General features: G+C 36.3%; 1 protein-coding gene across 2 annotated transcripts in view; it reads left to right on the top strand.

Annotated features, from left to right (window-relative positions):
- Positions 1 to 24965, top strand: part of LOC148079911 (inactive dipeptidyl peptidase 10-like) — a 50758-nt gene extending 25793 nt beyond the window's left edge. For both annotated transcript variants that reach the window (XM_087791655.1, XM_087791656.1), the window contains exons 4-27: positions 6443 to 6537; positions 7055 to 7129; positions 8988 to 9040; positions 9195 to 9276; positions 10568 to 10688; positions 12131 to 12285; positions 13618 to 13715; positions 13797 to 13920; positions 13989 to 14027; positions 14189 to 14296; positions 14359 to 14450; positions 15742 to 15789; positions 15855 to 15973; positions 16099 to 16146; positions 16543 to 16641; positions 16856 to 16925; positions 18278 to 18406; positions 18472 to 18537; positions 19029 to 19083; positions 20463 to 20562; positions 20636 to 20694; positions 22055 to 22127; positions 22226 to 22299; positions 23465 to 24965. In XM_087791655.1, the coding sequence (XP_087647781.1) occupies positions 6443 to 6537; positions 7055 to 7129; positions 8988 to 9040; positions 9195 to 9276; positions 10568 to 10688; positions 12131 to 12285; positions 13618 to 13715; positions 13797 to 13920; positions 13989 to 14027; positions 14189 to 14296; positions 14359 to 14450; positions 15742 to 15789; positions 15855 to 15973; positions 16099 to 16146; positions 16543 to 16641; positions 16856 to 16925; positions 18278 to 18406; positions 18472 to 18537; positions 19029 to 19083; positions 20463 to 20562; positions 20636 to 20694; positions 22055 to 22127; positions 22226 to 22299; positions 23465 to 23596 (2114 nt within the window). In that variant the 3' untranslated portion in view covers positions 23597 to 24965. The remainder of the gene's footprint in view (positions 1 to 6442; positions 6538 to 7054; positions 7130 to 8987; positions 9041 to 9194; positions 9277 to 10567; positions 10689 to 12130; positions 12286 to 13617; positions 13716 to 13796; positions 13921 to 13988; positions 14028 to 14188; positions 14297 to 14358; positions 14451 to 15741; positions 15790 to 15854; positions 15974 to 16098; positions 16147 to 16542; positions 16642 to 16855; positions 16926 to 18277; positions 18407 to 18471; positions 18538 to 19028; positions 19084 to 20462; positions 20563 to 20635; positions 20695 to 22054; positions 22128 to 22225; positions 22300 to 23464) is intronic.
- The last annotated feature ends 450 nt before the right edge of the window (positions 24966 to 25415 follow it).

Genomic DNA, 25415 nt, shown 5'->3' on the forward strand with positions numbered 1-25415 from the left:
ACACGTCTTTGGTGCTGATACCATCTTAAATATCTCGCGAATAATTTGATTCTCATATTTTTATTTTTTTATTTTTCCAAAGTTGCAAAACGTGCTGCCAGCAGGTGGCGATAGCGTTCAAACAGCTGGCCGGTTAGTGTGTAGCAGCAGTGTTTGATTTGACATACTATCTGTGGAGAATTTGCGTACTAGTTAGTACGTACACTAAACTGATGCATACTAACTTCTAGTATACTAAGAGTAGTATGCGATTTGAGACACAGCATCTGTTTTATTGGATGGGCACAAAGATCTTGCATCTTCATAGTAGGACTGCAACTAACAACGTACAGCGTAATGGTCGACCATCACCAACAATTTAAATTTAACATGACGTTGCTTTACATATCTGCAAATGTGAACAAACAGAAGAAAGATGGGTACTTCAATAAACATTTACAAAGCTATTGAACTTTACTCCTAATGAGCTGCTTCAAACAAAAAGGAAACGTTTGTTCTTTTTTGAAATAAATGTGTTATATATATACAAAAAATAAATAATCAAGTGGTCTTTTGTCATTGCTCTCTCCGTAGAACTGCATGCATTTAAATTAAAATAGTTACATCAGCCACTTTCAGCATAACGTTAAAGCTCTCCTTTGAAGCCAAAATAAGCTTATTAAATAAACATAAACAAGCCAATATGACGTCTCTTGTGACTCCGACACTAATTTACAACAACAGTCTGATGTTATTATTTGACCCGTCATGCCTCACTACACTGGAAAAAACGTGTAGGGTGACAATAGTTGATAATTTAATTAATTATACAAGATTTCCATTATCTTTTTTTTGTCGTTGACGTTGACCTATTGTTGTTGCCCTATTCATAGTCGATAATGTTTGCTAATAATACAGTGGTTCGTAGCCCTGGTTACCACTGCTGAAGCCAAGCGCAACACTATAGCATGCATTGCTGTTGAACTGACATGGCAAACTGCAGGAATTGCAACATCGTGGACAAATAAGATGGATAGATAGACTTTATTAATCCCTCCATGTCACATATGAACTGAATAGTGTCTTTCCCACTACAGATAGGGTCATCCAGATATGACGTATTTTTTCATTCGATCCACTGTTTTTGCTTTAAACATTTACTAGATCAAATTTGACGATACCAACTGCAACAGTCGCAACATCAGTCTCGCATTACCAGGCTACAGTTTTGAGAAAAGTAGGAAGAGAAGAGGAAAATAAGTCAATGTGAGGGATGCAGAAGGGTTAATGAATACATTGCAATTACAAGTGGTTGAAACAAGTAAGTTCAAGTATTTGGAAAGGAATTCAGGAAGTTGGAAGAGGACTGTGCATCCTTTCCTCTATAATCGACTGCTCTGAACAGCTTTTGCGCAATTCTTTTTAACTGACGGTGCAACCTACCACATAACTACTGGCATGATGCGTGACAAAAAAGTAGCATTTAAAGGGAAAAGGAAAAACAGGTTCCACTGCATTCGATTAAATTCTTTTTGAAAATGTTGATGTCATCGCGGAAAGTCGGATCAATAAAGAAGGTCTACAGAGAGCTATCATTGTGCATCATCTGTCAGGTTTATTGGAAATATAACGATAAAAAAAAATAATAGCGCAGTATATGCTTACAGCATATAAAACATAAAACTCAAGCAACCTCTGAGCTCCAAAGAGATTCGCCGTCCTTGGACACTCACAGCTTTGTCGATTTGTAGTTTAGCGTGACTCAGAAAAAACAGCCTTGTCGTCGTCTTTGTATCCATCGTATTTAGTTGCTATGCTACTGTTTACGTGCTTCTTCCTGGCCACGTCTTTTTCATGCCAAATCCCCTATATAGGAGTCAAGTCCAAACATATAGGACTTGTCTCCTATATGTTATTTTAAAATAATCGAAGCGTCAAATAGAATTTATTTAATTGATTGTGCATGTCAAGTCTTTTTTCTACAGTGCATGGACCTACTCCTCTGTTAATAGAGAGATTTGGGAGCTTATTTCTCTCATTGTCTCGCCTTTGATTGGATTGTGATGAAATATTACATTAATGGTTCTCGGCTGGTGTTTAGCCAGCAGCATTTAATTTTTGGAACCATCATTATTACTTTTTGAAGTGGTTGGACTAGGATTTCATATCCCGAGGCTGATGAAAACTCCTGCTTTGTTTCACCACATTTATCAGCAGTGACGTTTCTATTAAGCAGGATTTTATATAAATCTGCCGGTCGAGGGAGAGCAGCGGCTACTGCAGCCTCACTCGGGATTGGTTGAAATGGAGGAAGAAAATTAGGATGAGAATGTCTGGAGAGCAATTTCCCTCAAGCAGATGTGTTTGAGTCACATCTCCAACACCTCCTGAACCTCTCCCTTTATATTTAGATCCCACTCACACAGCATCTTACATTAGATTTACACCACCCGTAAGCCTGTAATTTCCCACTTTCGTCATATGTCTCGATGGCAAATGGGACGACTGACCCTGTTTGACTGAAACATTCATTAAAGTGGTCCTACCGTGTTAGTAAGAGCTCCATCCCCCATGGCGGTATAATAAAGTGCCTGTTGGCAAGTGACATCCTGTGGAACAGTTCACATTCTTTAATGATTAGACAGCTTGTTAAAAGCACACTTTTCAACATCACAAGTCAGAAAATGACGGGCTGTTGGATCTTCATGAAGCAGTGTTCCGGTGTTCTGCGCTTAATAGGTGGCGCTCTCAAAAAATAGTTACTAAAAGCGTTAATAACAGTGCAGATAGTGCCATCTTGTGGGCTCCTAATTTAGGGATAATGGTTCCTGAGACTTTCCAACCCTTGTGTTATTTCAGGTCCACATTTATTTATAAAACTGAAATTTCTGATTAAACGTATTCATTTTACCAAAAAATACATTCAATGTAAGTCATGTTTGGCACCTGATTGAAACCTTCACCAAGTAAACTTAGTAGTCATCCATGCTTGTCTAATAATATGTATAATAACTCAAAAACACATTTCCACTCTCATGAAGATTGCTGCTGCATCAACTAAAACAACTCTTCTTCGCCTACTCTCTATTGTGCAAGGGATTTCTTGGACAAAGGCCATACCTCTGATACACCTCTGATCTGTGCTAATGATTATATTTCAAATGATAAAATAGGTTTTGAAACTAAATACAGTGCAATGATATGGTGTGACAAAATACAGGATTTTGGTTGCTTTTCCAACTTATGTGTGTTTAACCGTTTTGTTAACTCCGGGTCGAACTGACCCTAAGGCCCAAAAACAAATGTGACCTTCCTGGTTTCCAGAAATACATATGCAATGATGGGGGTTGCTCACCTTGACAAAGAGACAACACAAGGGATACCTCAAACACATTAATTTTGGCCGGGCCTCCGGGTCACCTTGACCCAGTGTTAAAACTAGGGTTAATTTGGTTCGACAACTCTGTTGTGCAAAGCCCACTCATGCTTCTAAAGATTCATCACTGTGACCTTTTCCGCTGACAAAAATGTTTTACTCTTTAAAGCTCTACTAAGTATATAGACACCTTTTTTCAGGTAGATGTTTTGAAAATGTATATTTTCAACCAAGCAGACCTCACTGCTCAGATAATCGTTTATTAACATCAAGCTAACTAGCTTGCTATCCCTGGTTTTGTTTACTTTCAATTCTGCTATCTGGCCAAAGATATGTTTTGCTTGAACACTTGGATTGGATTTTCACAGAGTAAAAAAAAAGAAAAACATTTCACTGATGAAATGATGAAGGTTCTTGCTTCTAAGGACTTCCTCTGTTCACTCAGTGGCCGTTGACTGAACCTCATTGACAGGGTAAAAGAGGATGTGGTTGGGAGACCAAGCACTCCAAATATGTGTGTGTTTTAGTGTGTGTTTAAAGCCATGTGACTAGTCATTAGTTTTATCTCCCAGAGGAAGGGAACAAACGCAGCAGGCAATGGATCTCAATTTCATATCCAGAGCAGTGGGCCATCTCTTCCTGTCGCTTCATCCTTCTACCTTTGCCCTTGTCCTTCTCTTCGCCGTCACTCCAGCAAGCGGCGTCTATAGCTCACCCATACATCTGCTGCTTGCATTAAAGCTGTAATTTACCTGTCATGTTGTCAGGAACCGGGCTAACTAGATTGTTTTATTATTCGGGGTCATAGCTCTTCGGCGCCATACGCAGTTCTCGCGCTTCTGGTTGCAAATGCATTTGTCCTTGCGTCAAAAAGACAGTCTAGAAATTTGAGAAGAAAAAAAAAATTGTGGCTGCTAACCTGCTACAATTTGAGAAGATGGACCTTTGAAATAGAGGCTCTTATGTAACCATTGAAGGAAACGATGCCTGAGGAAAGGCTGAGAAGGAAAAGGTCAGTGAAAAAGTGGTAACACAAGACATGTTTGCAGAGCAAATTGGCTGTAATCTAGAACCTGTCTGCTTTCTGCAATTGTACTGGTTTTTGCTGTCTGTTAGCATAATGGCTGTTCTATCTACCACTTCAAGTTATCTCTATATTTGCTGCAGCTTGAAAAGCATTGAAAAAAATTTGGCTGTTAGCTAAGCTTTTCACTCCCTGTTTAAGCCATAAAAACTAAAACAAAAAGAAAAAAAGAAAAATCAATGATACTTGTAGGGTTCTTATAATAAATATGATTGGAATATTACAAGAAAGATGAATAGGAGCACTGACATCATGTTTTTATGGATGGTTTTCTCAGAATAAAATGACTACTGAATGCCACTTATTTTCCATCGAAAGTTTCTTTTATATACGATGTGAATTCATGCTTACACGACCTCGCAGTTGCAAAAGCATCTCTTTTGTTGTTAGCATTGTGGCTTGCTCAGGCTTTCCTGTTTTTAAGTGATCTAGTATAAATCAATAATACTTCCAGGGTTTTTACAATATACAAATAAGAACTCATTATTTCTGGTTTCATTGGCCTTTAGTTGCACATCGTGTAATTATGGGATCATTACAAGAAGGCAGGGCGGGTTGTTAGCCCCGCAGAAGCTGTGACATCATGTTTTTATGGATGGTTTTCTCATAATAAAATGACTGCCACTTGAATTCCATGGTGACTTGCTAACCAAATAATCAACAATTTCTTCTATCTACGACGTGCAGTCATGTTTATATGGGCTCGCAGTTGAAAAATGATTGAAATGAATTATTCATGCTTCCATTGTCATGGTTGTCTCCTAATGTGTTGTAAATGCAAAGCATGTCTTATTCATACTGAAGGGAAGAACATTCAAAGCGCTTACATAAGAGGAACGATGCCGTGTGTGTGTATATCTGTGTGTGTTTCTATGAATAAACAAAACCTATAGACAGTGTATTTTTCATACACAAATGCAATTAAGCATCCTCTCAAGCAACAGTTCTCTTCAATGCCATCTTCAAGATATTACATAATCGGAAAAAACATCAACTTTTTTTTATTTCAAACTGTTATAAATGTTTTTTATGTTTTATAAATTTGTTTTATTTTATTTTGACAAACTCTGTCACGTTAATTATAATGGTATGTGTTTTTGTGTATTTTTTGCGAATTCTTTTGAGCAACTTGACAGTTATTTAGTGTTTATGTATCTTTACATTTGTTGACAACTATGGGAGAGGTTATAATGTAAAGTTAGAGTGCCAGTTTGCAATTGGATTGCTGAATGATAACCCATTTGTTTTTTAATATCGATAACTGAATCATTAGCCAGAACACAGAAGGAGTAGAATAGATGGTCCAGTATAGCCTTAAGAGGATTAAAATCATCAGCAATAAACTATTTTGATCAAATATATTGAAAGTGCAATACAAATAAATAATGAGCCATTTGTTTAACTTTTTTTTTCTAGACAAGGATGTTTCAGTTAATATATTACCGTGAACTAAATCCTCATTATCAATACATTTATTAAAGACATGGCTAAGAAAAATGGCCTTGTTTGCTTGTTTTAATTCCACTAATTCTACTGAAATACTCTGTATTGAAAGTCAACAGGAATTGGCCCGAGTCACCATCTAGATGCAAAGGGAAGTCAATTAAACTATGAAATGAGAAAGTAAAGTGTTTTTTTTTCTTATTTTGTGTATAGTGAGGCAGTGTTGGTGGTGAAAGAGTAAAAAAAATGTAAATAGGTGTTCCAAGATAACACATCTTAGATGTGGACTAAAAGATAAACAAAAACTAATTTAAAGTCAGTTTTATGTTGAGTTTTTTATTTCATAGTGCTTGTTAAAACACGTATTCGGTTTTACGACCCTTTTTAAAAAATGTATATGTATGTAAGTCTTCAAAACTGAGAAAAGACCGAAATTACGAATTGAAAAATATGATGTAGCATAAAGATATCTTACTCTGTTTTTTAATCAATTCTACATTAAATATTGAATGCTTTTCAACTCTTTCATTTATTTTCCACATTTCTCTTGTACTTGACAGATTCAGAGGTGGTGTACAGGAACAGTGAAGGTCATGTCATCAAATTCAACTTTGGGCTGAATGAAACAGAAGTTCTTCTGAATGGCAGCACTTTTGTAAGTTCTCTTCAGTTAAAATAAAAAAATAAAATAAAAATATATCTAGAGACGTTGACTGTAGACATTTTAGGTGTGTATGCACTTGTCTTTATGAAACTCAACTACTTTAATGTGAAGATTTCCCTGTAAATGTTAGTGTCCAAGCCGCTTGTTGTTTGTATACATTATTGCATTTATATTTTGTATAGGACTTTCACTAGCACACTATTCCATGAAACAATCTTGTTTGCTGCCAGTTCTTATGTTCCTGTAAAGTTGGACGTCGACCTTGTTATGAATGAATGAAAAAATGAGAATCAGTAGATAAAAGAATAGTTAGTTTGTGTCGAAGGCTTATAAAACTATTCCCAGACACATGTTTTTGGTTTCTGCCATGAACAAACAAGGCTGACCAAATAACTAAAAGTGGGCGCGGCAAAATATTGATCAGGGCAAATTTCATAAATCTCAGTTAAAGCTGACAGTGAACAACCACATTTCATAATTCTTTAAGCATTCTCGATATTTTTCTTAGGTTGCTTTCAAGGTGGCAAAGTACTGGCTGTCATCGGATCTTAAGTACGCACTCTTCGCGTATGACGTTAAACAGGTGAGTTTCTACATGTTCCTGTATCTGAACCACCAACTTATTAATAAAACAAATAATGTTTCTCAGCAACATTCCGACCTAGACTGACTATAGGCTGCTTGTTGCACCATTTAACATTGGGGACTGTTTTGCATCAGAAGATACAAATTGGCGAGCAGCATATTCCCCTGTTTGTGTGTGTTTTTGTGTGTTGTGCGTGGATGTGTGTGCGTGCGTGCCGTCATGCAGCACTAAGCACTCCTCTCAGTCAAGGATTCTCTATTGATTTTTAGGTTTGTTTGCAAACAGACGGAGCCTTGGCAATGTTTAGAGAATGTGCAGTGGCTGAAAAAAGACGTCTGCATGTCTGACTGTACACTCTGAAGATGTCCGAGTCGCAACCACAGACTAACAATTTATCGTCCGTGGGCTTGTAGGTCACTTTAATGACTTCCGAGAGCCCATTTTATTAGCATGTTAACAATAGTAAAAGCTAAGTGTATCCCTTTAATATTCTCTCTGCTGGTTATCTTATGTATTTTATTATTATTATTTTATTTTTATTGATTAGAATCAGCATCAAGCTGACAACTCACCATGTGTATGTGAGGCATGTTGCATTGCTGATTGGAACGTGACTTATCTTTTATATGTTATCTTCCCTCTTCTTGTTTGGTCACTCAGGGACCATCTTGAATAAAGGAAAGCTCATTTTAGCCCCGATCTTGGTCTTTTGGACACTAGTAAACCAGACTGATTAATGCTTCTTAAAGGGCAACTCATGTGAAAACTCTCCTGACTCACTCACATGTTTCAAATGTTGAAGCCTCCCTCTCCAAGAGGCAGGAAGTCCCACATCATGACCATGTTCTGAAGTTATTATTGTATAAAGTTGTCCCCTGTCTTGGCAAACAAGAGGTTATGAGAGTAGTGTGATAATGTGTGATGCAATAATTGTCTTCATTCCTCCAGCTAGCTGCAATCACGTCCTGCTTTGTTAATAGAACAATGCCCTTGGAGATGGAGACTTACGGGTTTTTATGACAAGCATAGATAAACTTTGATTCCTTACCAATCACAGCAGAGTGGGTGTGGTTGGGGTAAACAAGAGTTAATCTCCAGAAAATCAAAGCGTTTTTCAGTGGTCGGGGCTTAAGTGCTTTTTCTAATCTAAATATTTTAATTAAAAGAGAGTTTTGTGCAAAAGAGACATACTGATGACAGTATAAATCAGTTGCCCTTTAAAGAAGACATTTTAAATCTATTTTTTTCTTGAGATTTCTGTAAATCTTTTAATTTCTCATTTTCTCACTTTAGAGAACAAGTTTAAAATCCTCCAAGTTAACTATCTCACTGTCTATCTCTGACTTATATTTGTATGCTGCCTTGATAGGAGCAAAATCGCACAGAAGAAAATCTAATTGCACAATGGTGCCGGATAAACAGGCAGAGATTGAAGGGCAAATGAAGTGTATAAATACACATGAGGAAGGAGGGAAGACAAAGACTGGAAGTGCACATGGAGCGTGGCTTGGCAACAAAGTACTTCAATTAAGAGAGATGAATAACTCACCCTAGCATCTGACAGTTTTCATCCTAAATTCCACGTTTTCTTTTTCAACCTCTATTGTTTGCGCCCGTGTATACTTTTGACATTAGAGTGCCATGATGGAAAAGTGTCGCCACCCGCTGAGATTTCGAGTTACTCTCAATTGAATTCCAGCAGTTTGTGCACAGCCATGCATGAAGGGAACTCAGATGAGCAGGAGACATAAATGACACAGTTGACCTAGCAGAGAGGAGCACAGGTTTGAGTTAGCCTTGTGGAGGTGTATGCATAAATATTGTTATTTAAATAATAATGTTTTGCTTGTTACAGGTGTACAGGTATTCGTACACTGCTTCTTACATCGTCTACAACATCTATACCCGGTAAGCCCCCCGTTTTATTCCTGTTCCCAGCCAGGCAAAAACATATTTCCGATGGAAAATTCAATGGCCATGAACAAAGTTATTTAGGCACCTGATGCACGTACGCTGGTGCTGAGAAGCAGATGGTGGTTGTTAATATTTCTGTGTGTAACAGGGAAGTGTGGGAGCTGAACCCTCCAGAGGTACAGAACGCTGTGCTCCAGCACGCAGCATGGGGAAGACAAGGACAACAGCTGGTGAGTCTGGGAGTATGTTCATGTGGTCCATTCTCTTTCTTGCACTCTCCTCACTGTCTTTTTTTATGAATCCATGCTGTCTTCCTTCTCCAAAGGGGTATGAACCGGTGCAGACTGTTTGCATTCAGTCCGAGTTGCGCTTTTAATCAAATACAACACTGCCATAAGGGGAAGCTTTGAACATTTTACACTGCAGCATGAGCTTTGACGGATTCTTTTTTACATGTTTCTAGAGTCATTTATATGAAAATTATTCCTTATCAAAACTATGACGTTAGTAAAAATTATAATATATTTTATATGTATTCAAATATTTATATTCTCATTATAGTAGTTATACACCAAGATTTTTTTTCTCAAAACCCATTAGTACCTGGACCCTGGTCTTTGTAGTGACAGAGGGCAGAGAGACTTGACACAGAACAAGAGTAAGTATGAAAAAACTATTAAAACAATCACACATTAAAAAGAAAAATTAACAGCATTGCTGGCCCGGCAGGAAAAGACAGAAAATTGAAACGGGCAAAAAATAAAATCACAATCTAAAAGGATAAGCGAAAAGTAATTTAGCTGTCTTCAAACTTGTAATCTGCAACGAGGATTAGAATAAAACAACAACACCAGGAAGATAAGGAAGAACATCCGAGGGACAATAGGGAGGTCGACCATACCGGCATAGTAGCAGGAATGAACTGAAACCACGGACTGTAACAGGAAGCTTAAATAGCAGGTGCAGGGATCCTTAAACAGAGATTGGTTCCATCAAGGTGCCATTAACCTGTCAGAGGGAAGACAGAGAGAGAGAGAGAGAGAGAGAGAGAGAGAGCGAGAGAGAGAGAGAGAGAGAGAGAGAGAGAGAGAGAGAGAGAGGGGAAAACGGAGGCAAAAGCAACAAAATAAAAGAAGATAAAAAAATGAATCATGACAGTATGTTATGTTCGCTTGAAAAAAAATAGTTTTCCAAGTAGAAAAGTATGACTTAATTGATGCTAAAAAAATGATTGAGAATTTATGTTGTATTTGAGAAGCATTCATTAAATGATAGTTAAATGCTCCTAATTTACTGGCTGGTGATTTGCTCATCTCCACAGAAATGTTAACATGGCAGAACCAGCATCTTGTAGAGAAATTTATGAGATCGGGGAATGTAATGTAAGCACCACTGGGTTGATACAACACATCCTCAAGCAAAGGGGAAATCAAAAGGAAATGAAAATCAAACTCAAGTTTCAAAGGGACATAAACAAAGAATAATTTGAAGAGTATTTCTATGGTATATCTTTTTTTTCAGGTTTACATTTTTGAGAACAACATCTATTGCCAGTCGGACGTAAAGAGTAACTCTCTGAGGATCACCTCGTCTGGTAGCGAAGGTGCCATCTTCAACGGGATAGCGGACTGGTTGTATGAAGGTTTGTACTTGAAGTACTACAGTTAAAGAATGAGCGAATATTATTTTAATTGATTTAATGAATGCGAGCTTGAGCTATTAAGAATTTAAAGCTGTTGTTTTTTCACTGTCAAGGACGTGAGTGCAAGGTAACCCAAGAGTAGAAGACGATGAAATATTAAACAGGGTGAAGTCCATAAAAAATACCAATTCTAAAAATAAAAGTATATCAAGAAACAGGGAAAAATCAGTTCTGCTGAAAACAGTTACAAGCCCGACGAAAAGTAATTAATAAAAAAAAACTTTCCAAAGAGAGAAACTCAATTTGCTGACAAATTGAGAGGAAAAAAAATGAACAACATCGACATTTAAGAAAGAGAAGCACAGCTTGAGCAAAATGCCATCAGCTATACGTCCTATAGAACCCGCCATTCCGAAACTAGGACCGCCTCGTTTTCTACAAAAGAAATGAGCGGAAACCAGCAGAACAAAAAAACCCCACCATCAAATAAAACAATACTCACATTTGGGACATCAAGGTTAACCACCTGGCGCTCTAACCGCTGGGAAACTCACTGTAAAAATTATTTAAAAAAACAATGTTGTTTGAGTCAAGTATTTTGCTGACCCTTTATGCTGGTTGGTTTCCGATGACAGGAGAAGATAGAGGCTCCTAAAGAGGGAGGGGAGAGGAAGGGCCAAATGTATCTTGTGTATTTCATAAGCAATCTTGGACTGGTCAGTGGAATATGTGCGCAGTCGCTGCTCAAAAACCAGGCTACATTGTAACAGGAATTGTCGAACATTGATTCTGAGGAGAAGGAATGGACGGCTCCTGACCTGGAGCAGCCGTAGGGTCTCGAGCAACAGAAGAGCGAGTCTCAGTGGGGGATGCGGAGAATGCTGAGAATCCAGAGACAGCCACAGTTCATTCCATGAAAGCGACTCAGTTAAATGCTTGAGCATTTTCTCAGCAGAGGCAATTCTGGTACACTGAAGAATTACAGAGACCGCTGAGCTTTATTGTACTTTTCCAGGTCCCTGATAGTTTGCACGGTCCTTCAAGGACGTGTGTTCTTGGTGACTCAAGAGCTAATATAAAAAGATGATTTAATATTTACAAAGAGAAAAACGACCAATAAAATGTAACTACACCAGCAGATTTTGTAACAATTTGTGAAATTAAAGCAATATTATTTTGTAGTTACAGTCGTTACAAGTGACTCTTGGGTAAAATTTACACATTTATATATCACATTTATTCAGCGATTCTTAAAATGTGACAACATGAGATGTATAAACCGGAAGAGATGAAGTTAAATGAGACCAAGCTGGAAATAGAAGGTTGTAAAGTGAATAAATGGTTGCAGCATTACGTCACCAAGAGAATTGTGACCGCATGCTTTACTGAGAGAAAAGGAAATGCAAAAGTTTTTAAAAAAAATGGCATGTTTTCTGTATCAGAGGAGATTCTGCACTCCCACTTGGCTCACTGGTGGTCCCCCGATGGAGAGAAACTGGCTTTCCTGACCATCAATAACACTCAGGTGCCCAACATGGCTCTGCCCCAGTTCACCGGCAGCACTTACCCCAAAGGACTGCAGTACCCCTATCCTATGGTAGGACAATCATACAAGTAATTCTCTTTGTGTTTCAACATCTTCCTGATCATTTTTGCTTTTGTAAATACTGGATACGTTGTGATCAAATCTGTGAACAATCTAATGTTTTTTTGATTAGGTACACATATAAGAACTATTTTGCACATCATTATTGTTCAATTAGTGAGTGACAGTGAACCTCAATCACATCATTTCATGCAGTAATTTAAGACCTGTGTTAGCCTGTTTTATAATGTTCAATAAGGAAACCGGAAATCTAGTTGTTTTAAACATTTTCAGTTTCATGTTTAATTTTTTAATGTTCAATTTTGATCTGAGTTGGGGTGGACCAAACATTAAAAAATAAACAACCAACAACTGTTAAGTGTTAAACTACAACAACAACTTAAAGTAAAACAGCTTATATACAAATGACTTACTTACTTATTATGGATTCTTATTTCTTAGTTCCTATATCGTTTTCCATGTCTGTCCGTTCAAAAGTTATTCATTTTGTGTTCAACTTGAATAAGATATGGTAGCTTTATATTCTGAACTACCTTTGAATTAAGTTAACTCCTAGTATTTTTCCACTGTGTACATTTGACCCTCGCTCATTTTTACTTCCTTGGTAAAAGTTTGCACACCCGTGTCCTACAAATGCCTTTCTCCTAAGGTAAATTATTCCTGTCAGTCGGCCGTACCCAGAAACCAAAGTAGCTACACTTCCAAGGGTGTCTATGAGGTCTCATGATAAAACTCTGTAGTGAAGACACTGTATCATAAAAGAGTGCCTTCATTTTGAAAGGCCACTAGATGGCACTCCCAGTTTGAAAATGAAGACCGGTTTCATTGACGTAGTAGATTAGAGTCAAATACTATAGAAAGTTGCATCTAGTCGCGTTTCAAAATAAAGACACTATCATGAGTGTCCTTTCTAAATAGCTGTTTCTGAAGGCCACTTCAAACCCATCAATAACCATTACTATCCCACTTCTGATGCAATTTTTTAAGATTTAAGTTCAATACATATCGCACAAAAACATTTTAGTTGGTGGTCCAACTGTCCAACTTAATTCCAGTTTATTTAAAAGGATTTTAAGGATTTAAGGATTTAGCACAATGCTAATTTCCATCTGTAGTCCTCAACAATGCAGACAGTTTACATACTTCACCTCACACAAGTGTAAAACTATCTTTTTTTACTTCTAAATACACATTATACCGTCATATGTGTTCCACCAACACTTGAACTGTCTACGACTATATCAGTAAGATAAATCTAATGGCTTATACTGAGGTCATGAATGTCTCAAAAAGTTTATTATCATGAGGATGTTGTGACTTCAGGCTGGTCAGACAAACCCTGTGGTCAAAGTATTTGTGGTCAACCTCATTGGAGCCTCGCACACTCAAGAACTGCATCCCCCGGATCAGCTCAGACACAGGTGACACACACTCAGACTGACCCCTCGAGAGAATTCCTCAAAATCCCTCATCCGATTGCTCACCGTGTATTTTGTCTTCAGGGATTTCTATGTCACTATGGTGAAGTGGATCAGTAACACCCACCTGGCCGTCAGGTGGATCAACCGAGCCCAGAACTTCTCCCTGCTGACAGTGTGTGACACGACCATCGGAGTCTGTCATCTGGTGTGTAGATCTAAGGTTTCCTGGATTTCTTAACTGAAGTTACAATCCGGTTGTTGTGATGTTTGCAGAGACATGAGGACTCGACAGAGACATGGATCTCCAGACAGGTAACAAACTTTTAAGTCACATCATTCTGTCAATCAACATTCTTCCATTTCTACTTCTTACCTTTATCCTTAACCTTATTGCCATTTTCTACCCACACATTCAAATTATTCAGATTTAGCTGATGAATCTTCTCCCATTGATATTGAGCCTCTTTGTCCAGAACCAAGAGCCCCTGTTCTCCAAAGACCGGAGCCGTTTTTTCCTGGCTCTGCCGGTCAAACAAGGAGGCCATGGAGATTTCCACCATATCATAATGTTTTCCAAAAAGGTAAATGCAGACTTCCTTTGTCCAAATTGTGATATATTTGTGCTGACTATTTATTTTTTTAGTCACATGGCAACCAGGACGAGGTCCGTCACTTAACCTCTGGAGACTGGGAGGTGACAAAAATTCTAACTTATGATGAACACGATCAGATCATGTGAGTTTTATACATTTAAAAAAAGTTATATGTGATTTTTAGCAACTACTCTGCTTTATAAATACATCGATGAGTAAGACACCCAGCTGTATAGTCTTTCTTAAATTTCATGAAAGATCTCAAAAGTACATTGATTCTTGATCACCACTCATACATGGTGGGATTATTTATTTATCTGAAATACATAGCATTCCCATTATTGTAAGAGAGGTAAGGAGATTTGCTTTTAGAGTCTAAATAAAAGTGGAAAAAAATTATTGCTTAAACTAAAACCTTTAAATTATGGAAAGGATCAATAAAAGATACAAAAAAAAAAACATTAGCATTTTCAAATGGAGTTTGAAAATGAAAAAGTAGAAATGATGGAAATCAATTAAATATGGGATGAATTTCATTAAAATGTGAGCTATTTGAATTTTCTGCCCCTTACAATAATCAAAAGGAGCTAAAATTTGTAATAGCTATGGTTTTATCCAAATAGAATTTTCATGAAGGTCTTATAAACCCTTGGAACTACCTTGAAATAAGCCAAAGGAGCTGAAATGATGGAACTCATCCTTATTTAATTGATTAAATACGGTATGAATTTCATTGAAATTGGATGTATTTGAATTTTTACGGTCAAACTTTTCTCGCTCAAATCTTTACTCATTAAATTACCTAATTTTCTATTTTCTTGTTATTTCATTAGCAATTGTTTACGATTACTTATTGTTATTTTAAAAAATATATTATCATCATCATATATAATACAGAATTAAAAAAACAATTAGCTGTTGATTATTTTTAATGTTTAGTCCTTTTTTATTTATTTTTTTTATTTTTCGTTATTCCTCCTACATTCTTATTTGTGCAGGCTTTTCCCTGATTTTTTGGGACTCCAGTGTTTGTCTTATGTGTCTTGGCCTTTTAAAGCATTTATTTTAGCTTTATATTGTTTTTGATTGTTAAAGTGCTTTGTGACCCTGGTCTTGAAAGGCGCTTTACAAATAACCTTCACTTACTTACTTACTTACTTATCTTAACTTAACTGTCACTATGTTGAAATTGAATCGTCCAGTAGTTAGACTTTAACCAAGCAAACAATTGTATATAAATACGCAATTATATAGCATATCGTTTATTGCTGTCACAATGAAAATGAAAGTTAAATATACTGCAAGGTCGAACTTTCTATGCCTACAGGTCCATGAAATGTGTGTTTATGGTTGGCCAGTGACATTGTAGAAGTGGTTGCGTGATAGATCGATGACCTTGTCCCACTTCAGCAGCTCTGCTTCCCTCCGCACAGATATTTCCTGAGCACAGAGGAGTCTTCTCAGCAGAGACACTTATACAGGTAAAACACACTCTGATTATCTAAAGGTCTCCACATGACACAACGTTCTCTTTCACATCCTCCAGTGTGTCGACGGTCGGCCTCTTCGCACGCCGCTGTCTCACGTGTGGACTGAAGGAGGATTGTTTGTTCGTAGATGCTCAGATCAGCCCGGACGCACAGCAAGCTATCGTTCAATGCAAAGGTATCAATCAGTAGTTTACATCACAAATATATTATCTCTATTCAAATACACCTTAAACATGTCTTAGCCAGTTTTCACCGGATAACCATGACTTAATCTATGACTCAAAATACTTCTTATTTCAGGTCCAGGGGTTCCAACTGTGCTGCAGCTCAGTTTGGATGATATTGAATGTAAGTTTTTATTTTATTGAACAAAATATTTAGTAGCCAGGGGGGATTTTTCTCTATTGTCTGGAAAGGAGAGAAATGATCGCTGCCATTAGGATACCATATCACTTCAGCTGTCTTTGAGCAAGTATATTATCAGACAGATAGAGGATCATGAGAGTTCCTTTTGAGCTACAACTTTCTGTATAACAATTATTTTTAAATCTGTTTTTCATTGGTCATGATCCTAGCCAAGGTTTTCTTCTGTGACAGATTCATTTGAAAAATTCTGACTAATGAGTCTCCTACTTCACTATTAATTAAACATAAAAAAATGAAAATGTATTGCAATTCCTATTAATTTTCTTGTCTTGATAAATAAACAGAAGCTTATGTGTTGTTTTTTTTAACGTTTCACAGCATATGTCGTCATCGAGGATAATCTGGCCCTGTGGAAGGCTCTGGAAACAAGAAGGACTATTCAGAGTGAAATCCATACGATCACAAATGACAACTTTGGTAAAAATAAAAAGGTTTTAAATGAAACTTACTGCCGCTATGACGCCTGACATTGATGTCGTCCTTGTGCGTATTGATCTGCTCATATTCTCCTTCGCTTTAATTAATTGAGAGACTCCTCTGTATGTAAGTGTGTGTTTGTGTGCGTTTGTTGGATGCTGTCTCCGTGACTCTTGGTCACCTCCTCCATTAGATAATGTCTCTCTCCTGACAGAGCTGCCTCTGAAGCTCATCTATCCTCCGGACTTCTCAGAGTCTTTCCTTTATGGCCTTCTTCTCATTGTGTAAGCCCTTTCCACTTGATTTATTGAACTTTGCCTGCTTCTCTCTCTGCATGCTCGTCTCTCTTTTCCTCTCAACCGATTGGAAGCTTCCATTAGAATCTGCGGAAAATAGAGAAAAACATTATTTTAAGCTCTGTCTGGAAAGATCATGAACACACACATGTTCAAATTCAAAGTAGACATGTTGTTTTTAATACATTTGATTGTTAAAACACAGAAAATACAGTGTAAAGCTAATGGTGGCCAGTTAAGTTAAAATAAATACATGAGTTAAAAGGACAAAATGTCTTATAGTGAGTTATTTGAACACGCATTAATAAATGTTATATATATATATATATATATTTTTTTAATACAATATAAAATCATAAATATGAGTAAAATGATCTATTTAAAGGGATACTTTACCCAAAATTCAAACTTTTTAACACTCATTTTCTACACACCCTCATGTCGACTAATGGTTTCGTTATTTGCAGTGTACATATTTATATTTCATCTTCATCCTCTTCTAAAATGACACTCATATAAAAAATACAAATACTGCTCGTCTGTAATGTCCATCTTGTATTGAAGCCTCAACAAAATACATCTTTCCCAAAAAACCTAAATAAGCAAATTTTAAGATGGTTTGTAGCAGAAGATTAAAGAATAACAAGCATTACAGACAGGAAGTACTCCAGGTTAATACTGCAAGCGCTTCCAAGGGAAACTCATACAGTCTACTATTGGAGTAATGTGTTCTAAAAAAGTATTTTATTACTCTGAAAGTAATTCCAACCATTAGTCGACATAAGGGTGAGTTGATTTTGAGTGAAATTTGATTTTTCAGTGAACTATCACTTTAAGTGGTTATTGTATTAGAAACATATTATTAATCTGACAAAATCCTTAAACAAAGACATTTTGAATGAAGTGGTAATGCCAAGTAAATATTTCGTTATCATTTATTTAGGTTTCACTCATTGACCACATGATGGCAGCTTTAAAACATGGTAGACTCAGTGTTAAACCTCAAAATCAGCTTCTTAGACTGATCTGGGTGGGTTGTTGGTAGCCGTGCTTATTGGTCAATTTATATTTTTGTGGAAGTTAAGATCGCCACAATGACGATATCAAGAATTTGGATTATCTATTTCTTGAATGTAAAACGACAGTTGTAACTAAATTGATTTAGGATTGTTTCTACCATTGATGACTTTTGAGACCATGCTTGTCCAGCTAGATGATAAAAGCTTTTAAAGGGAAATATCCATGACATTTTTTTTTAAATCTTCACAGTGTGTCTTCAGCACAGTTTCTGTAAATGTTGGTCAGAGCGTGAATCTTGTTTTGTTGCCTCTCCCCCACAGTGGTTCCCCTCCTGGAGGTCAATCTGTGACGGAGGAGTTCAGCATGGACTGGGACTGGGTGCTGGTCGGATCGGAGCAGGTCATCGTGGCGAGGCTCGATGGTAGAGGGTCAGGCTTCAGAGGCCAAAGGTAATAAGGTTGAATATCTTCCCCCCTACTTTTGTCTTTCTTAAAAAGATGTCCTGCGTCTTCAGGGTTCTTCAGCAAGTCCATCAGAAGCTTGGTATCGTGGACACAGAAGACCAGATTGCGGCTCTAGAGTACGTCTTTCTTCACACTTTCTTTTTATGGTGTATGACCTTTAGACGATGGTTTGAGTCCAGTGATATCTCTGTTATAATGATAAAATGTCTTTATCATTATAATCACACTTCTTGTTTCCTAATTCTTAATTATTTTTATATTCAGTACATGTTAACGCGACGTAAAAGTAAAAAGATGTTTCAGATTCAAAGGCCAAATAGGCTGCAGCTCTCACAAGATAAATGCCTCCCATTTCACTTGGCTGCCTCTTCCCGTCTCGCATGATCAGCCAAAATGTTGCAGCAGTGCCGTCAGTAATTCCCCGCAGCTTTAACCTTAGACCTCTTTACTGTTGCGCACATGCTTATCTGTGAAGGGGGAAGGCTCTTTCATTAATTCACTGTGGATCAGAACTTGAGATAAGTGTCTAGCTGGAGCGAAAATGTTTGAAATGAATTCTAAAAATACTCCTTTATGGACTGGCTGATGGTGGAAGTGTGTGTTGCAGGTATCTGGTGAAGCTTCCGTTCATCGATCACACCCGTGTTGGCGTCTTTGGAGAGGTTTGTGTCACACAATATATTGGTGATCTGTATAGTGCTCTCTGGAGCTACTGGCAATATAAATGCTTTTTTCATTTCTCATTTTATATTCAATAAATGGCATCAAACAAAAAGTTACATCTAAGTTATCACCTCTTTTTTTTTTCTAAATTACTGTGTTTGCACTTGATTAGAAAACTAAAAAGGTAACAGATCACAATGAGCAGACAATGCAGTTCAATGAGTGTTCACTTGAAACTGGGTGAAGAAAGATTTGTACACACCCAATTAAAAAAAATAGAAACTTATACAGCAAAAAAACATATTTGCAGCTGCAAGTTCTTACTTTTTTTAAACACTCATTTCTCTATCAGAATAAACTGTACAAAGGGTGATTTTATTTTTCCCTTTTGAATATGTTACCATTAATCAGCTTTTGTAATTATAAATAATAAGAGACGGTGTTGACTTCACTGACATTTTACTTAGATTGTATCATCTTGTTCTTTCTCTTTATTTCTCTTTGATCTTGTTCTTATTTCATTTTTATTTTTTTTTTATGAAAAATTGCTGTATTGATGTGGCTAATTGGAAATAAAAACAATTTCATCAATACAGTTCTACCTAACCTAATCCAATCATATCATCATACCTGCCTTAACTTGACCGGAGTCTAAACCCAAAGACTGCATTTTCAAAATAACCACGACTGCAAATTGGCTTCAAAGCCTTGGTTCAGTTTCTGACAGGTGACGTTCATATCTTTTACAGTCTGTGGCAGTGGTGTCAAACTCAATCACACAAGGGGCAAAATCTATTATCAGTCAAAGTCAAACAAAATATTCATCATTCTTTGAGTCTCAATTAATCTCAATTATCTCTGGTTGTTCTCCTTCACCAAACGAATAATTTCCTTAAATGTCAGTTTTACTCTTATTGGAAGTCTCTGTATAATTGTTACTATCTATCATCTCTGTTTCTTATCTTATCTAAAGCATCTATATAGTTCTCCATATCGACATGACCATTTATCTATTATTATTTTGTGACAATCATCAGGTGGGCAGGATTTAACATGTGTGATCTATGGTCTTAGTCCCATAGAAGTTAATTAAATTGCTTAATGTTAGGCAATATAGGTGATGACCCTACAAAAAATCTATCAAAACGTTTGGTTCTTTGTTGAAACAACAAAGATCTTAGTGATCAAATAGGGAAATTAAATTAACTAAACCAGATAAGACATAAATATTTGTTAATAATAATAATAATAATAGTAATAATTTCCTTGATTTTCTGAGACTCCTGTGATGTTTTCTCGTAAGAAAAATATGATTTTTTGTTTAGAGAAATATAAAAAGCCAATTCTTGTTAATTGATTCCTGATGCTTCTCTTGCAGGATTACGGCGGCTTCATCACACTCATGATGCTGAAATCCAACCAAAAGCTGATAAGATGTGCTGCGGCTCAGTCTCCCATCATCGACTGGAGCATGTACGGTAAGAACGATGGATAAATTCCACACCATCTCATACTCTTGTTCTTATTTTGACTCACACTTCATACCCACAGCATCAGCGTTCTCAGAGCGATATTTGGGCTTCCCTTCCACCGATGAGAGCAAATACCAAGTAAGCTTCTTTCTTTGTTAAACCAGTGACACCTTTATTTGTTGACACTAAAAGTGTACAATATACAATTACCTTTTCTTTGGCTCTTCTTTGTCAACAAGAGATTTTAGTTAATATGTATTTTGTGACAAATGTTATTTTGTTGTTATTTATTATTATTCCAACTGTCTAGTACAGGGGTGTCCAAATGTATTTCCAAGAGGGCCACTTTTAATAAAAGGAAAAAATGCTAGTTACAAAATTGAAAAGTGAAATCCTTTGTAGTAAGACTTATCTTGGTAGGCTTAATGCAGGGACGGTCTAGAAAAACCCCTTCTCTGAAAAAAAAACTGAGAAAAGAATTGTTGTAATTAATAACATTAATCAAATATAATTGAAAAAAGGTCATCAATATAAAATAACCATGTAAAGATGTTGGAGAATCACATTTTAATATGATTTATTAGCACATCTTTAAATTGCCATTTTTAACAGTTAAAATGAGGAATCATTTTAATATATAAATAACAATTTTAGACTAATGGGTCTTGTGAAAAAAAAGTTGAGTAATAAGAGTAATAACAAAAAAAAACATGTAATATGTTAAATTATTTGGTTGATAATATGGTTTAATTAGGAAAGTGAACTTACATAATGACATATCTGGTCCAGTTTTCTTTTCCAGAGAAGGCACTGAACACAGCTAGCTTTTTATTTTTATCCTCCTCGTCTTAATTTGCAGCAGCGTAGCCAAAATAGGAAATCGCCACAGGTGCTGCAAACATGCAAACTGTCCTTGGTGTGTGGGTCACAGTCAAACAGTGTTTCCCCTTAGAACTGGGCTGTGTCTTAAAGTGGGCCAGCCTTGGCTATTTTTGTGGCTCAGCAGGAGATGGCTGTGATTAAACGATGATGGGAAGAAGAGGTGAAATCTGCCTCTGTTTGATCAAACAATCAGCCTGACATCCATCTTGACTTTGAAAATGACAGCGAGATACTCGGATGAATGATTTTCCCAAACAAGTCCTGCTTCCAGAGCGACCTGGGAGCGAGCGAGCCATCCTCCGTCCTCCCGAGGCAATAAATCTAAATACAATCTGGCGTTTTGTTTGACGGAAAAACAAAACGCGAGTCTCCAGGTTTGCGAACGATGATGAGTTTTCTGCTCTGCAGATGCGCAGAATTCCGCGCTGCAAAGGCCAAGTCGTTCTGTAAATATCCCCTCGTGACCTTTAGAGAAGGATCTATGTTTAAGTCCATCTTTTTTGGATTATGATCTTTTGAAAACCCAATGATATATTCAAATATTGCCAATATCAGAACTTTTATTGTCAAAATGATGATGGATGTATAATTCTCTTGAATGTATTTTGCTTCTCAGACATCCAGAGTGGTGCCTCACATGAGGGGTCTGGAGGGAGGAACTCTGTTCTTGGCTCACGGGACAGCGGATGGTGATCATTCTCTTTTTTTCCACTCTTATGCTTAATCTGCAGTTTTTCATGCATGTCAATCATCCTTAATGCTGCTGTTTTATTTATCCGTTTCACAGAAAATGTTCACTTCCAGCACTCAGCTGAGCTCATCAAACATTTGATAAAGACGGGAGCAAACTACACCATGCAGGTGAACAGCTTTTTAGCTACTTTATGTATAACCTACTGAAGGCTTTCAGGTTTGAATCCAGGCTGTGTGTGTAAAAGAGTCCCGTGATTGATGGCCTATAAAATCAAATATACTTTTCTAACAAATATATTTTATCATAATTATCATTATAATTACTATTATCAGAGATTATTTCAGGTTTGTATTGGTCTCTTTTAAACATAGTAAACACATTTTAATTGATCAAACATATTCATTAAAGTAAAAGTAAAATGTTTAATTATTTTAAATTAACACGTGTTAGACGAATTGCTGATCAAATGATATGTATATATATTTATATTATTAGGTTATATCTTTTTTATTAACACTAGACAAGGGTCACAAAGCGCCTGAACATTTAAAAGCAAAACATATCTAAAAAAAAACCCTACAGATGCAGTTATTGTTTTGTTATACATTAATAATAAAACGTTATGATTGATATGATTCATTTATTTATAATTAAAGCGACAGTTAGTGAGGTAGAATAGATTTGTTTCTAGCTCCCCCCAGTGTCACAACAGTGCTATAGCAATGCCGTGGTTTCTTGGATCTGCTGTTGTCAAATACCACATACATGCATTTACAAAACTAGATAAAGTCTCTTATTGTTGGTATTACTGGTGAAAACTGTCTCTGACACAGTGCTGAAAAAATTGTTTTTTAAAAAGCATCTTTATAATAATTTAGAGAATTAAACTGCGTGAGTCTTGGTTGTTTTAGAAAATTAAAACAAAGATTTCAAATCATAAAGAAAGTTATGAAGTGCTGCTTTATATATTAATAATAAAAAGATTAGTTTAAAGATAAAATCCTTATAGTTCAATAATTGTATGTGTAAAAGACTCATTAAAACAAATCAAATTAATATTTATAAAAATAAATATTACAAAATTAATTGTGCATTTCTGAAGGCCAGACTGTGGACATAAAAGGACAACAAGTTGCTTAGTTATATAACAGCCAATAACCATTCAAAGTGTGAATCATTATTATATTATTATCAGTATTAAAGAAGAAAAAACCTTCTAAATGACGGAGATAATGATGTTCATAGCAGACACTTGATAGAAAAGCTTTACCAACCACTGCCATCCTTTCAGAAGTGAATCATTTACGCCGGTTTCCTTTCATTTTGTGACAGATCTACCCTGATGAAGGGCACTTCCTGTCAACGCGCAGCCGCATCCAGCTGACTCACTCTTTAATCGGCTACTTCAGAAGTTGTCTTCTGGGAGATTCCTCATTAATCGAGCAGCACCGAGAGGACGAGTGAAAAGAAAAGACCTCATACTATTGGAGTTGGCGTTAAAGGGTGTTTATTTAATCCCTCCTGTGTGTGTATATATTTTATACTTGTAGCACAAAATCTGAAGGAAAATAAAATGTTAGAATAGGTTCTATTTTCACTTCACCTCTAGAAAAAAAGCTTTATGAGTCAATAGTGTTTATAATTCTGATCATACAGATCTCAGAGTGCAGTCGTCATCATTTCTCAACTTAATGTCTTCATGCTCCGCTTTGGCACTATCTCCATGTACAGTTTTCAATTGCGGAGAAATGAAAATTTTGTTTTTTCTTTGAGTGGATAAAGAGCCTGACGTGACCTCATACACTTCCCTCATCGCTTGCTGTTGAAATCTAATATGTAAAACTACATTTGTTGAATTAAACATTGAAGTCAAACAACCAATCACAGTTCACCTCACAGCAGAACCTCCAGACGATAGAGGAAACCAGGTTCTTGTTTGGGTCCGGTAAATATGTGTAGAGATTTCTCTTTGTTTCTGTCGTCTGTCGGTTTTATGTTCTGCTATTAGAGAGAAGACACACACACTACAATCTTTCTGTCGACTAGAAAGAAATTACCAATTTGTTTTCTTCTAACTAACTAGAAATAATGATAACATTTGTGGTCATTTTTTGGAACTTATAATAGCTAATGAATTAAAATGATATTTAATAAAAATTCTAAAATTGAGACATGATTCATGTCGATAAGATGGCTGACAGAGATTGTTGTGTTTCAGGTGTTGCTGTCACAACAGGCTGATTTATAGCTAGCTACTTTACATTACAGATGAATGTGGTCACAATCTATCTTTTTTTATCAAACCCACTTTAAAATCTCCACTGCAGAAGTCACATATTCTGAAGTCAGGTGTGTAAAGAGAACTCATGGCGTATACCACTGCCTTCTGCACCGCTCACTGTCAGCTGTGTATGCTGATTTATTTGACTTATATAATGATGGAGCCAAATGCATACTGAATAATGAATATTTCTGTGTGTTACATGTCTCTGCCAATTAGTTTTGGAAAGCCTTTACTTTGTCTAACAGCAATATGATTTCTATGTTATTTTTTTAATAGAGGTTTATGTACAGTATATATCATGTTGCTTTAAGATTGTATTTGATGTACGACCATGCTGCTTCGACTTTCTTTTCATCGGGAATAACTTTGCTGGTGATACAAGCTAAACGTGTTAAGTCTTCATCCACTCTTCATCATGTGACAAATCAAGTTTAATATCTGCGTAGTTTAGTTTTTTTTCTCAAGATGTTAAACCTTAGATTGGATGATTGTTAACGTCAGGTCACACAGACCTGCTGTACATTTCCTCGTATTTGTTATTAAACAATTAAAACTGGTATTTGTGGTGCATTTCTTTTTTGATTAAATGTTTCATACATTTTATTTTTTACTTTTACAAAGGTTAAAATGGAGCTGTTAAAAATGTCAATGATGTTTCCCGGAATTTAGGTTGATCTAAAATATCTAATATAATTGGCCCTATAAAATATAGCAGTTTTGTAACTGGATTTCTAATTTTGGAATAGATCAGACTATGTAATTATTACTATAAAAATGTAATAATAACATATTTTTTGCAGCCTGATCAACAGCGTCAATCTTTTATTAAACGCATATTTAATAAATAATCTCAGATGAATTCTACTATATCTGTCATTCCTCTGTTTTATTTTACATTAACTTTTAAAAGGATAAAGTTAAAACATTCCACACATAACTAGGAGCCTTATAGCCTCTGAGATTTATTCTTTTTTTTTTCCGTCTCCTGTCCTCTTGACC

This window comes from Callionymus lyra, chromosome 5 (genome assembly GCF_982586985.1).
Source record: "Callionymus lyra chromosome 5, fCalLyr1.hap1.1, whole genome shotgun sequence".
NCBI lineage: Eukaryota > Metazoa > Chordata > Actinopteri > Syngnathiformes > Callionymidae > Callionymus > Callionymus lyra.